The following is a 15,015-nucleotide window of genomic DNA, read 5'->3' as shown; positions in this document are numbered from 1 at the left end:
TTTTTATGCTTATTGAAGGCCTTCTCTTCCCTTCTCTCCTCTTTCCATTTCCCTTTGTCATCCTATTTTTCTTCCTCAAATACCTTTAGGAGGAAGAAAGCTGGGAAGCCCAGGCAGGAAAATGACAAGGAGATGAAGATTTGGGGGTGGGGGCAGAGGAGAGAGGTGGCGGCAGTGAGCTGGCAAGGGCTGAGCTGGGAGAGGGCGACGGGAGAATAAGGCCGCTCACAGCAGAGGGCACAGAAACAAGGAGCGGGAAGACACGGAAATGGTCCCTGAAGCCACCTGGGCATTTATACCTACTCTACCCTCTGGTCCCTTAACCCCTGGGGCACTGCTCCTGCCACCAGCCCTGCCCCTGCGGAGCTTGGGCACATCCCTCTGGCCTCAGCCATCACTTCCTTCTCTTCTTGTCCTTTGCCTGCCTGGCCTCCTCAGCCTCGAATTGGTCCTTGTTAAGTTTCATTCTCTTCTTGCCCAGCGGGGTCTTGAAGTACCACTCCTTGGTTGGATGAGGAGGTGTAAGGGAGGAAGGAAGGATGAGAGAAGAAAAGAAAGAGCCTGGTCCACTGGGATCTGACCCCCAGCTCTGTCTCCTGACTTCCCTTTCCTTTTTGACAGGATTCTGTGTCCCCAGTGGCCTTATCCCCTCTATTCCCAGGGCCTGAACATCCCGTTGGAGCTTGGTTTCCCTTGCTCCCCATCAGTTACTCCAGGTCATGGGTGTCAGCCAAGCTCAAGGGGTGCCCCTTCCCGTTGACTTCCTGCCTCCCACCAAGCCCTCCTCCTTCCATCCCTGTCTTCAGATGCTCCCAAAGTCACCCTGCCACCCCTAGAGAGCAGGCACTGACTCAGGGGTGGGGTGAGGGGGTGGGTGGCAGCTGGTGTCAAAACAAACCAAAGCCTCCCAATATATAATTGGCCCTTTGGGGCTCCCACCCTCAAAGAAATCAGGTGAGATGGTCCTGCCCACACCCCCTATCCCTTGGCCTTCCCTCTGGTGATTTCTTGCTCCTTTCCAAGCTGAACTCCATATTCATTTTAACCTGACTGGTATCTGGTAATTTGGGGGGGAGCAAAGAAAGGGGTTCAAGGTGAGCTGCAGGACTGGCTTCAGAAGGCTGAGCTCCCCTGACTGGTGCTGCCCGCTCCACCAACCTCCCACCCCACCTTCAGGGATTCCTCACCTTCAGGGACTCCTCCTCCTCTTTGTACACTGGCTCCAGCTTTGCCAAGTGCCCCAGGAACTCTGAGGCCACCAGGGGCCGCCTGGACAGTTGCAGGAGCCGCTGCTCAGTCAGCACCGATTGGGTGGCTTGCAGAATGTGACCAGGCGTGTAGCCGTCAGACACCTTGGCCAGGGCACTAATGTCCAGGCTCTTGGTCACCTGGACTCCCTGGGTCTCTATCATATGCTTCCAGAGCACTGCAAGCATGGGGGAGGACATGGGGTATGGAGGGACACCAGGCACCAGGGTGGGACGCAGGGCACATGGACAGGAGGGCAGCAAGGCATAATAAGATCCCGACCTGGGATCTGTAAACAAGCTTGTGCTTTTGGATTTGCCTCCAGCATCTCCTACCATATCCCCGCTGGAAAAGTACGAGGTCAGGAAGGGTAAGGGTCAGTCTCCCCCTTTAACAGGAGGAAACAGAGCCTCTAAGAACTTAAACGACTCGCCCACATGTCCACAGAGCCAAGGCCAGAACCCAGGCCCCTTGGCTGCCAGCCTAGGGATCCTCCCAGAACAACTGGCCATAGAGGTGAGGGCACATCGTGGGGTGGGGGTGGGGGCGGCTTTGGCAGGGGTGGTGACCCCTGGACCACTTCTCTGGCCCAGGGCCCCGTCCTAAGGCCTCACCATAGCGGGAAGCATAATCCGGCCTGGGAATAAGGAGGATGCGCTCGTAGGTCTGGCACAGCCCCTTCAACTCGGCCAGCTGTGGCCGTGCTGTTGTTCCGATCAGCATCACACGGTCCCCGGGACCCAGCAGTTGCAGGGCCTTGGTGAGATCCTTCTTGATTCGCTTTGGGTCCATCTGTTTCAGGGAGGGAGAGGTGCGGGGGTCAGGGTGCCTCAGACCAGAGCATGCACCCCGCACTGCTCACCTGAACCTCATATCCATGCTGAGTTGTAGATCAGGAGAGGGTGTTATTTTTGCTTTAAAGGAAATAAGGCATGAGGAGGAGAGGGGACTGGTTCAAGGACACCCAGTGGGTTAGGTTTGGAGTGACTTTAAAAAGCTGGGGCCCCTCAGCCCTGCTCATGGGCTCTTGCACAGGCCCAGGCTGCCTGCCCACGGACAGCGCTTCTGGCCCAGCTCCCTTACCTCTCTCTCCTCTTTTGGGACCTTCTTATAGAAATTCTTTTCCGCATTCCCAATCCAGATCACAGAGGGCTGTAGGAGTCGAGCCACCTGGACAGGTCAGAGAGTAGAAATCAGCCACTTGAGAGGTGCCTGGGCAAAGGTCACTTCCCCAGCTGGTGGGAACCCAGGAGCAGGGCTGGCCTTAGGCAACGTCTGACCTCAGAGCTCCCAGCTCCCACAGTCCTACCTCTCCTGCCAATGCCACCTCCCAGTCCTTTGCATGTCACACCTCAATGTTAGCAAAAGTCACTGCCTCCCTCTGGGAGCTAGGACTTTGCTGCATGTTAAGCCTTATCTCTGCCATGAAAAGAAACTGCTCTGTCCCTATCAAAGGGGTTTTGGGTATTGTGAGCTTATAGCAGGGGTTGGTGGGGAGCCCTCACCAGCTCCTGAAGTCACAGTAGATGGGCAGTTGGGTGATCTCCTAAGCATAAAGCCCACACTGCTCTGTGGTCACAAGGCTGACAACTAGAAAAGCCAAAAGTCAGGGGATCCAGACCTTAAAGACAATATGCACCATCATCTGCACCCCAGTCTTGCCAGGATATTTGCCCTGCAAGTTGCTAGGTGACAGGTCAAACAGATTGGCACCGGTTTCTGTGCACACAGCCTTGACCAGCATCTTCTTCCCCATGCCAGAGGGGCCCACTAGGAGAATGGAGCGGATGAGGGGAGCCATGGAGTGTATAGCTGGGGAGCCTGAGAGGAAGGAAACAGGGGTCAAAGAAAAGGAGTGGACCAGCAGCAGGGGCACGGGGTGGAGGAGGCATCCTGTAAGGGAAGGCAGGGACCTGGGGCTGGGCTGGATGGGGGTTCAGGTCAGGGTTGCCCTATCTTCCCCCAATATCTGAGCAATAATCCCCCAGGCACACAAGCCGGGAGTGGCAGCCTAGAGTGTTTGGAGAGGCTTAGCAATCGCCGTCAAGCAGGGTTATGTGTGGGTGTCAGGAGCGCACCCTCTACCCCCTTCCAATGCCTTTTCTGTCTTCCACACCATCTGGATTATGAAGGGGTGGAATTAAAGGACAAAGGACAAATGGCTTCAGAGAGAACCCAATCTCTGGTGTTTAACAGGGAGTTGGAGACTGGTCTTCCTGGGAATGGGACACACAATACGATGTCACTTGGGACTGGAAGTGGGGACTCCTCAGTAGGTCAAGGGCCCACGTGATTCCTGGGATAGCCCAATCTGCACTTAACCTTCAGCAGGGCCTGGGGAAGGCAAGGCGAGTTGAGTGCCGAGCCATGGCACCTGAGGACTGGAGGCCCAGGTAGGGCATGTCTGCTGCAGCCACCCTGCCTTGAACCCCAAGGCCTTCTCACCGAGCCGAAGCACCCCGTACAAGGCCACATTCTGTCGTATGTCAAACAGGGAGGGCATGGGCAGCTTGTTTGCCAAATTCAGAACAGATCCAAGATAGAGGCAATCACCTGCGGGGCCAGGAGAGAGAATCTTCAAGGGGTCAGAGTCGCTTCAGGGACATGGCGACCAGGTGAGCGGAAGTCTGTGGTCAGGGGCCCCCAAGCCTGGAGGGAGACATTTGGGACTGTGCTTCAGCTGGGGGGGAGCAGGCGTTTGAGGAGGCATCTCACCAACATAGTCTTTCAGTGCCACCGTCTCATTCTTCTTTAGAAGGCCATGAACGACAAGCTCTTCGAACAGAGAGTCCAATGTCCTGATGGGGAATGAGCAGAGGGGCCCAGAGGACATTAGCAAGTACAGATGAAGGGAAATGGAGGCAGAGATGAGTGGTGGTGGGGGAAGAGGTGGGATGAGTAGTCAAAAATATCAGGACTGCCACTAGACAGGGCCAGACTGCGGGGGGAGAGGGGGAAGCAGAGACACCAAAATGCTGTCCCAGGCAGATTTGCCTCCAGTGAGGCTGCTCCAGGGATTGAAAGGGACATGAGAAAGACCAGTCGCCTTCTGAGATGCTCCCCTCCACCAGTCTGTTTACTGTCCTAAGTTCGACCATTAGAAACTGAATCATTTGGCGGAAGTATTGCCCTCTTCCTAGAAACCAGATTTAAGATGTAAATCTTCCCAGGAGGTATGGGCAAGAGCTGGGTGCAGAGAATGAGTAGAAAAGGACCACAGATAAGTACCTGCATGCCCAAGAGTGGGAAGTCCTGGGGGACATGGCTTGGGTAGGGACAGAACTAATTAAGGAAAACAAAGGCTGGAGAGGTCAGGAATGAGGGGAGCATGGGTGACAATGCTCCATTTACATCTGAATTCTGCATTAAAAATTGCAAAGCACATTCTTATTATTTGATGTGATCCTCACAGCTATCCTGTGAGTTTGACAGGGCAGATACTTGGCCAGCAAGGACAGGAAGTCAGAGAAGTTAAATGACTTTCCCAAGGGCACACAGCAATGGAACCAGGACCAGAAGTCAGGTCTCCTGTTCTGGACCAGGGCTCTTCCCACCACCCCAGAGGGCAAGGTGGGCGCCGCAAGGCAGGGCTGGTACCTGTTTAGGGTCAGATCTTTCTCCTTCTTCTTCTTCCCCATTTTCTTCCCAGATTTTTTCTGTTTGGAAACAAGCACATTGTTCTCCGTTTCTTGCCCCCCACCCACCCACCCCCAATGTGTGCCTGCCGATCCCTGCCTCCCCTCACCCCTCTCGTCACTGCCCCAGCCCCTCGTCTTGCCTTGGGAGCTTTCAGGGGTCTCCCCTCCTCCCTGTCCACGGCCAGACGCAGGTTCTTCAGCTCTTGACGCATCAGCTCATCCACCTGAGGGAGACAGAAGCGATGGTGCAGGGGCAGCCTGGGGCAGGGGAAGAATGGATGAGAGAGGGGAGGAAGTAGACAGGGATGGCAGGTCGGAGAGGATCTTCTGAGAAAAGCCAGACAAGCCCAAGGGAGCCGCCATTTCTACCTACGTTTTTGAATCCTCAGCCCGTGCATTTCTCCCTTCCCTTGCCCCTGAACACACACCAATTCTAAGCTACATCTTGCTAACCCACGAGCCTTGCTCTCAACTGGCCATCGATGTCGGGAGAAGCCCCCAGGATAGAGCTGGCTGGCTTTCCATGCCGGCCTCAGGTTTGCCACTTACAATCTGCGCTGGCTTGAGCAGGCTGTATGGCAACTTAGTCTTAGTTTCCCGGGTGGTGTCGAATTGGGAAAACAATGGCACCCATCTCCAAGGTGGTTTTAGGATTACAGGATCTAATGCTTCTAGAGTACAGGGTGCAGGATGTGGCACGTGGTGGGAGCTCTTTAAGGGTTAGTAAGGAGGGTGGTGGTGGGTGGGCACTGAACCCCGCCAGTGGCCCTTCCATCCCTCTCGCCTCCATGCTGCATCCGATGCCCCTGGGAGAAAGGGGACAAAGGAGTAGCAGAGAAAGATGGAGACTGAGAGGGGCAGCAGATAGAGCCAGGCCTCTGCAGGGAAGGTGGTGATGTCTACAGAGGATGAATTGGGGGCTTGGGGGGATTCGAGGAAAACACAAGAGGGAGGTAGACAAACAGGTGGGGCCCAAGCCTACAGCAGGTTGGAGGTGCCCAGTGATGGGAAGAGGAGGCAGAGGAGAGGCCTGCAGGAAGCCCTGGCCAAGCCCTCACACCTGTATCCGGATATGCACTTCCACTTGCTTCCTCTTTTCCTCCAGGAGGGTCTCAAGGTCAAAATTCTGACTGGTGTGTGTGCTCCCCTGTTGGTTCCTCCACGTCTCTGACCATGGAGAAATGGATGTGCGAGTGACGGTCAGAGTCCCAGGCATGCGTGCTCACGCACAGACGTGCACAGACGCGTGTGTGCGCACCCACTCACGTGCACAAGCGTACACATGCACGAGCACCCACGCGGGCCAGGCTGGGCCGCCTCTCCCCACTCGGCTGTCTGGCAGGTGAGACCACAAGGACCACAGGATTCAGATCCAAATCCTCAGACCCCCACCTACCTGAGAGGTCACATCACACACACCCCTCTTCCCCTTCAACATTCCCCAGACACACACACACACCCCTGCCACCCCGTGATCCATATGGCAGACCCCCCACTTTCCCCATGTCCCAGCATCACCCCAAGACCACCACCACCCCACCCCCTGCAGGCCTGCACACTCTTCCTCTGCCTTCTCCCCTCATACTTATGTACTCCTCGTGTCCAGCATTAATCACAGGTATAAATTTGGATGGCATTAATTTCAGCATTGTATCCACTTCCTGGGATAGAAAACATCATTTGAACTTGACCCCATGACCTCCACCTATCACAATCCCTGACCCTAATTCTTACTCAGCCCAGCCCTTCCTACCACCAATTCCCCCAGAAGTCTTTCCTCCCTGCCCACTTACTCCACCTGCCCTGGGGTCTCACCCCCTTCTTGGTCTTGTCTTCCTTTTCTTTCTTCTTCTTCTTCTTCTCCTCCACCTCTTTTATCTTGTTTTCTGTCTCCTTATTTTTTTCTTGTTCCTTCTTTTTGCTCTTCTGGGCTTGCAGCTCCAGTTCCATTCTCACCTATGGTCAAAGACAAAGCTGTTTCAGAGAAGACCAAAGGGATTTCATAGGAGCAAAAGACTCCAGGCCCTGAGACTGGGGAGGCTCCAGGTTCCCAAGGCCCTAGGTGATGACAGGTCTGGAAGGCTGAGAGTCTAGAGACCCCACACGTGGGTCCAGCCAGAAAGGGGAGCTGAGCGCAGCAGTGTTCCAATCAGAGCTTCTGGTTCTTTCCTGGGCCATGGGGATCCAGAACCAAAATAGTCACTCCAGACAGGTTTCCTCCCCCTGGTCATGGATGCCCTCTGCAATCACAGGTCAGTCCCTTCTCCTTCCCTTGCAGCCTTTCTAGTTACGCATATTTCCTCTGGCCACCTTTTCCTCCCCTGATCATGGGTGCCCTCTGCCCCAGACCCTCCTCCACTTTCAGTTTAAACTCACGACTCCACGACCTCAGGCTCAGCTGCCACAGAAAACCCCTGTCCCCACCTCTAGGGTACCTGTTCTGGAGTCTTGTCTGCAAAGATCAGGTAGGAGCCACCTGCAGCCTCATCTGGATAATCAGGGAACCGGCCAGTAAGGGAGCTAAGTAGACAAGAGATGATGGGTGGTTGGATGGATGGGTGGGTGGGCAGAAGGATGGGTGGATGGGTGGATAGACAGGTGGAGGGAAGGACAGAGAAGTATACAGGCCCAGGGAGAGAGAGGGAAGGAGTGGACAGTTACAGAACAGAAATGGCAGATGGCTCAGGGGGCACTCAGGGATGCTTTTCCCATCATATTCTGGCATTTTCTCTTCCAGTTTGGGAAACTGGGACGGTTGGAGGCCCAAGTTTTGAGGGTGTTTGCAGTGTGTTAGGGAGGTGGAGGTGGGTGGAGAAAAAGGCCCAGTCTGGACTAGAGAACAGAACAAGTAAGGGCAGGAGAAGCCTTTGGGGGATAGTGAGGTGAGGCGGAAAATGATTGTGGCTGGGGAAACTGACTGGCACTCGATGAACCACTGTCGAATTTGCTCCTTCATCTTCTCCTTTATGTCAGGCCCCTCGGTCTCCATGAGAGACACGTGAGCCCGAGAAAGAGCCATCTGGAACTCTTCCTCCTTCTCCATCTGGTTGAGCCTCCGGACATCCTCAGTGAGACAGGCCTGGGATATGACGCCTGAGCCCTGCAGCATGGTGGGCGAGGGGAGCTGGGGAAAGTGGCGACAGAAGCAGAGGGACTCAGGAGGGGGAGTGGGGAAGGCCCAGCATCTACTCTGGACACAGCAGCCCCCATCCTTGGGCAGACACACCTGCCCTTCGCTCCTTCCCCAACACACCCGCACGCCCGGCACAACGGGCAGGCCTGCATCAGGAGCAATTGCGTTGGGAGTGGAAATGCGTCTGTGTAAATTACTCTGATAATGAGTTTGCTAGATGCATCGGGGCTGGCCCCCCTGCCTGCTCCCCCAGCACACCCGCCCCCGTGAGCCTCCGGCCCCAGCCCCCATGCACAGCCACCCCCCAGCCCCAACGGCCGCTTTGGCAGCCGCACTCGAAGCCACTTTCCCGCCTCATTGGCTCCCAAATGTATTTTAAATATCACTCTGCGCAGAGACAATTACTGAAAACGCTGAGCTCACACTGTTGATGGGCCCGGGCAGCCAGGCTCATTCCTCACCCACTGCTGGTGCCGTCTCCCCCCACCCCACCCAAGGCCCGACCCCTGCCTCCTGCTGCCTGCTCTTGCCTCATGGGGGTCCAGCTCTCCAGCTTCCCAACATGTCTCTGACTTCTACTCCCAAGCAGAGTGGGTCCCCTGGCTGCACCCTCCTTCTGAAGCCCCCAAGCCTCCTGAAGCAGCAATCCCAGCCCTGCCAAGACATCACTGGCTCCGCCCTGGAGGAGGCCAGGCCTTGGCATGCCCCCTTTCCCTCGAAACCCTCTGGCTCTCCAGGCCAGGCCAACCCAGCCCTGTCCCTTCCCCAACTCATCAGCCAGGCCTCTGCTGGATCTGCCTGTGCTGCAACGCCTCCTCCCAGGGATACTGACCCTTGCCTCTGCCATGGCCTGGGTGCCCTAGGTCAGCAGAGAATAGCTGGGACTAGAGACCCCTCAGAGGGCAGGGAGGACGGATGAGAATAGATGAGATTCAAGGAGATGGGCCTGCTCACCCCCTTCTGAATACGCATGCATACACACATGCACACACACACACATGCATGTACATACAGGTGGGTCTCTGCACCTCTTTCCACCCACATTCCCTCAACACTCACACATTACACAGCTACCCAGCACTTAACCTTCCGCCCTGCATAGCAGAGGCCCCAGAACAAGTGGGAAGGCCATGGCCAAAAAAGTCCTAGTTTGGTGGTGGTGGTGGTGGGGTGCTCCCATCCCAACTTGGCTCCCGGTTCTCCCAGAGGCTGGAAGAGGTTGGGGTATGGTGCTCTAGCTGGCCTCGGGCCTCCTTCCTCTGCTGTGTCCCCCCTATGCAGCCTCTTCCTTCCAGGCAGGGGTGTGGATGCAGGGTTCAGGATGCTCTAGGCTACTCTCCCTCACCCCTTCCCACATTTGCAATCCTTCCAATGATTCCAGAAAAGGGAGGGGTGTAGAGGGACATGCTCAGAGGGGGCTTTCCTTCCCTCCCCCACTTTATGTACCAAATCCTGCATTTCCCTCATACCAGAATCCCACGGCCACTGCTTGCCTTCCCCTCCTCCCTGCTCCCTCCCAACGGTCCTGGGTAAGGTGGGGAGCTGGACAGGGCTGCACCCTGGGGCAAGGGAGAGGAGTGAAGAAGAGGGAAGGGTCCCCACGCATTGGCCCCGCACTGAGGCTCCCAGGACCTGCCGTGGGGGCCGGGGACTCACCATGCCGATGAACTCCATCTCCACCTGCCGTTCCTGCTGAGTGCGCTTCCTCTGCAGGTAGCCTTTCCACACCTGGGGGGTGGGGGGTGGGTAGGAGCAGGAACATGGGCCCAGACACTCCCCACTCTGCATTTTCGCAGGTTGGTGGCTCCTGAGCGCAACCCTGGGGAGGAGCAGCAGCTACTCTCTCAGGGATGGAAGGTTGCGGAGGATCCATCAGCTAGAGGTAGACTGAGGGTGGGAGGTGGGGAAGATTACTGAGGGACTCAGTATCCCCAGGACTCGCAATCAATGAAGTAATACTGAGCAGGAACAGCAAAGAATAGGGTATCATGGGATGTGTGCCCAACCCATCTAGCGTCAAGATTTGTTCATTTGTGGCCCCACCAGGAATTCCCTCTTTCTCATCTCCACCCTTGAATCCTCTCTTTTCTGAGGCACAGAGCAGAGTTCAAGTACCACCTCCCCCATAAAGCGTTCCACATTCTCTCACTTCTCAGAATTCCCAGAGCATTTGGGGTAAACGTTTGTCTCCATACAGGGACACAGACATCAGCTTTGTTGTAGAGATAGTGGAGATACCCTAGTTAATGCCTACATTTTTCACCCAAGGAATCTGAAGCCAGAAACAGGGCATGACTTTGCAAGATCAAAGAGCCAGTCAATGCAGAGTTGGGACCAGGTCACGTTTCCCGACTCCTGACCCAGGGTTCTTTGTCCTGGGCCCCCAGCCATTCTCACAGTCCGGTCCTAGTGGGGTGGGAGGGCGGGGACACTGGGCAGAGAGAGGCGGAGCCAGGCGGGCAGAGGCTGGGTCCCTGTGCTTCTTGTGCAGGCTTCACCCTTCTGCTGCTGTGACTTGCCCAGGAAAGGCCCACCGCGAGTAAGTGCTTTATGCATTCCTCTCTGGGCAACTCTAAGGCTGGAGCGCAATAGTTCTGCATTCTTGATGTCTGGCAACAGGGCAAAATGACTTCCTTGTGCTCTCAGAGGGAAAGCAGGACTTTCTTTGGGGCAGACCCTCCTTCCTGAAAGCCTGCTTTAAAGAGACCCACGGGGAAGGCACCTCTCCTGTTCTCATCCTCTGGGCAGCCAGCATCAAACACAGGGGCTCCGGCTGTGATGCTCAGCAGACTCAGGCATCAGGTAAAACTCCATCCCATTCGGAGAGGATGGATGGATCTTCACAGAGTTTTTATTGTTGTTTGTTTGAGAGTTGGTTTGTTTGCATTTGTTTTCTTGGTGGGAAGAGGTTTTAAAGTTTCCTTTAGTGGGCCAGGAGACAGGAGCTTTTGAGATGTTGAAACTCAAGAGAAAGAGAGAAAAGATGGGAGAGGGGACTGAGCTGAGAGAGGACAAGGGTGCAACCCCAGGCCAGCAGTTCTGGGTCTGTTTTGGGAAAGAAACAGTGGCAATAGACAGCTGGTGATAAGGCAGGGTCAACGGCCCTTAGGAGCAGAAAGTACTCCTTTTCTGCATTTTCGCAGAATCCAGTCTAATGAAGCTATTGACTACTACTGCCTGGAGCCCACCTTTGGTTAGCAGTATGCAGACAGCAGGAGTTGACCACAGAGAAGTGCGGAGTGGTTGTCCAGAGCAAAAGGAGAGGCTTGACCATCAGGGCAAATAAGAATTCACTGGGAAACCTAGGGAGGGTGCTGGGTTTTCTGCAGTGAGGCAGGATGTGATGTGATTATGCTATTTGGATATTAAAGAAAAGGGTGACCTCAGAAGGCACAAAACTTGAGGATACTTGGATTACAGTAGTTATCAAACTCTAATTAATTCATTATGTTTCCTTTTACCTTGGTTGCCAGGAGGCTCAGGATATATTTAGTGGCTCATTTTTAAGAGTTTCTGGAATTGTCACCTGCTTCCCTAAATTTAATGATCCTCTGTTTCTGGGGCTTTTATGGTATCCTACTCAGAGTCCTTTTAGGGATAGAGATGTAGAATAAATAATAACAAATACATGTTTACTGACTAATTAAGGTCCCCATCCACAAGCAATTTAGAATCTAGCTGTAGGGAAAGAGAAAGCAAGCCCGGAAACCTCTTGTGACCAATTGCCTGAGCTGAGCAGGCTTCCTGCAGGAGGTGCCTGCCTACTCTGCCCTGGCCCTCCCACTGGGTGCCCAGGGTTACCTTCTGGATGTTGGTAGCTGCTTGATTCTGGCTGAATGTGTGCCACCCCTCCTCCCGAATCTTCCGATCCCTCTCTTCCTCTTTCCGAATCTGTTGCATGAACCTGGCTCTGAGCCGGCCTTGCCTGGCCCGCTCGGCCCGTTGCACTAAGATTATGGCCTCGGTCCGGTGCAGTTCTGGAAATCTCTGGCCAGAGCAGGAAGAGACGAGGTCAGGACTTGCCTCCAGGGTGGGCAGCTGGGAGACCAGCTACCAAAGGATGAGCTGGGAGCTTGGTCCTTCCAGGGGCCTCTGGCTGCCCAGCTCCTGTCCCTTATCCTCACTTTGAGCACAAGAGCTGCCCTGAAGAAGGCCAGGGAGCACCAGAAGAGCAGTCTGAGGTGGGATATAGGGAGGGCAGGGCCTGTGTCTTGGAAGGGGGCATCTCTTTCTGGGGATGTAGTAGGGGAGGATCTGGTAAGGTCATCTCCCACCCTAACCTCCTCAGTGTACATTGGCTCTATTCTTGCCAGGATTTCCATCAGCAGCAGCTCTCGTTCTTTCAGGACGATGGACTGCTCCAGCAGGAAGTATCTGGGAATTGGAACCTCCAGGTCTGCCTTTGGAACAATATGGGGGAAGAAGGGTCAGGAATCCAAAGTGGGGGCCCATTACCATTTTTAGCTGCTTACCCAGACCGGCACCATTTTCCTCAATCCTAGAGCGCTGGGGTGGGGAATTTATGGGTTTGGGGACTGATCCCTCCAAGGATCACCTCTCTTTTCCTCTGCCTGGAGTTGAATCCTGGAGGCTTATGGGAGGTAATGGGCAATGATTCCTAATCTGGCTGTGCATCAGAATCAGCTGGGAAACTTAAAAATACATATTCCTAGGTCCTCCCCAGACATACCACAGCAGAATGATAGGACCTGGGAAATCTGGTTTTATTTGTTTTATTTTAAGTCCACAGCTGAGTGGGATGCAATTGGGCAGGGAAAAGTGTGTTTGAGTGTGCCTGGTGTGGACTTAGAGTACTGACTCAACTGGGACTTTGGGGCAGGGCTGGAAGTTGGGTGCACTGGCTCTGTGCTCTAGAGAAGGCTTCTCAAACTTGACTGTACACACAAATAACCTGAGGATCTTGCTAAAACGCAAGTTTTGATTCAGTAGGTCTGGGATGGGGCCTGAGAGTCTACTTTTCTAATATGCTACCAGGTGATGCTCTGCTGTTGGTCCGGGGACTACGCTTTGAGGCACAAGCCTTTAGAGGACTCTCTTCACCAATCCCATGCTGTTCCTGGACCTTCCCATGCACGAGGGCCGCCATCCATCCCCCAACTATATTCGTGCACTCCTGGTTCCTGAAGCCCTTCTCACAAACCCGCAGCCATACTCTGACCCCGCCCTCCTTCCCTTTCAGACGTACGTTTCCCCGAGCCACCCTCCCCCTCCCTCCTCGGTGTCGGAGCACCAGAGGTGTCCGCAGGAAGTCAAGGCCAACCCCTCTGTCCACCCCCCCCACCCGGAGGCGTGGCTCCACGCCGCCACCAACCCCAGCCGCGCCCACCGGCGTGAGCTTGAGATCCTGCAGCGCTTTGTCCAGGCAGTGGTACTCGGACAGGTCGGCGCGCACCAGTTCGTCCTTGAGCTCCAGCACGCGGCCCGCCACGCCGTCCAGGAGGCGCCGCAACAGCCGCCGCTTCTGCGGCTGCACCATCTGGTCGTAGACCGTGTCGAGGCGGCGTAGCAGCCCCAAGTAGAGCAGATAGAGCGACGAGAGCTTGTATTGGAAGGACTCACGCTCCCGGTCGGGCACGGGTTCGAGCAGGGGCTGCTCTTTGTCCAGAAGCTCTTGCAGGGTCACGTGGGAGGAGTCCCAGAGACGTTGGTAAGATCTGGAGAGGAGGCAGCAGGGCAGGTTGGGGGGCAGCGGGTGGGGAAAATGGGAGCCACTGAGCCTTTTGAAGACTGGGAACTCAGAGTGTGAAGTAAAGGTGTGAAGTTAAGGTTTCCTATGGGCGCCCAGGTGGAGCCCAGTGGGTTGAGGGGTCAGCAGGGGAATGGTATGGTAGTTACAGTAGGCACAGGCATTGGTGTACGATTGGGTCAGTGAGGGGAGACCACTGCAGGATTAGCTAGAAAAGTGAAGAATGGGCATGGCGTTTAGTCAGGGGTTCATGAGGGATGCAGTGTGGGAGTGGGACTCCATGTAAGAAAGAGGACTTTTGTGAGTCAGAAGACAGTCCCTTCAGGGTAAGGGTACAGCCCAAAAGTGCTGCAATGGCCTGGGTTGGTGAGTGAGAAGTGGGGTGAGGGATGAATATAGAGAAGAGCACTGACCCAGAGCAGAGCCCTAGTTCTGAAATTAGTAGTACAAGGGGAAGTTTGAAGACAGAACACTGTACCACAGGCAGGTGCAGCCAAGGGAGCTGTGGAAAAGTGCCTGGGACCAGACAGGGCTAGAAGGCCAGCACGGCACCCAAGCCCACCCGCCTTCCCAGCAACCACTGCCCACCCTCTGCCTTTCTGTCTGCCCCAGCCTGACGAGATCAGGGGGATGCTTTGCTGGCTCCATTCCACCACCCTACTCACCCCTCGGACATGGTGCCCACTTCACTCCTTCACACTGCCCTTTGTGAGCTGACCCTGGAATCCACAGAATCTCAGTGGTTCTACTCTGACTCCACCCCTCAAAGCCAGGAGGCAGAACAGCCTGATTTTAAAAGTTCTGTTCCATTGTACCAATATTCTAAGACTGCACTAGAGGGACTGGGGGGGGGGGGGTGTGCAGGATTAGGGACCTCTTATCAAGGACTATGTCCTGGAGGGAACACACTGAAGGGTAGGGAGGGCTATGGCTGCAGGCTCCTGAGTAGCAAAGCTTTGGAAGGTTAGGGCACAGCATGTAGGGTCAATTGTGGCTACTTTTCTTATGAGAAATCAAATAACGGTCTCTATTTGAAAGCACCCGTAAGCTGTGAGGCATTACATGTTAGTCTTAAAGGCATTACTCCAATTGCAACTTCTCATCTGGAGGAAGCCCATATTCCTTAATTCAGGCTTAGCCTTCTATTACTTTTACTCTCATATATGACTGTATTGAGAGGCAGGTGTAATGTGATGGACAATAAAAGAGCACTGGATTTGGAGTCAGAAGGCCTGGGTTCAGGCTCTGAAGTCACAACTTCTTCCACTTGGAAGTGAACACAAATCTAA

The 15,015-nt window shown here is 54.8% G+C and overlaps 1 protein-coding gene across 1 annotated transcript; it reads right to left on the bottom strand.

Annotated features, from left to right (window-relative positions):
- Window positions 1–379: 379 nt before the first annotated feature.
- IQCA1L (IQ motif containing with AAA domain 1 like) lies at window positions 380–14,402 on the bottom strand. The gene is made up of 19 exons (XM_037835799.1): window positions 14,392–14,402; window positions 13,367–13,694; window positions 12,300–12,419; window positions 11,821–12,006; window positions 9,676–9,747; window positions 7,805–8,010; window positions 7,322–7,406; window positions 6,702–6,842; window positions 6,472–6,547; window positions 5,947–6,053; window positions 5,027–5,110; window positions 4,846–4,904; window positions 3,964–4,046; window positions 3,694–3,801; window positions 2,870–3,069; window positions 2,332–2,418; window positions 1,863–2,040; window positions 1,188–1,426; window positions 380–502 (listed from the first exon to the last, which is right to left on the bottom strand). Exons 1-19 carry the CDS (start codon window positions 14,400–14,402, stop codon window positions 395–397), a joined length of 2,478 nt encoding a protein of 825 aa, XP_037691727.1. The 3' UTR covers window positions 380–394.
- Between the last annotated feature and the right edge of the window lie 613 nt (window positions 14,403–15,015).

This window comes from Choloepus didactylus, chromosome 5 (genome assembly GCF_015220235.1).
Source record: "Choloepus didactylus isolate mChoDid1 chromosome 5, mChoDid1.pri, whole genome shotgun sequence".
NCBI classification, from domain to species: Eukaryota; Metazoa; Chordata; class Mammalia; order Pilosa; family Megalonychidae; genus Choloepus; species Choloepus didactylus.
Note: the sequence above shows the minus strand (reverse complement) of the source record. Positions and strands in the feature narration are given on the sequence as shown.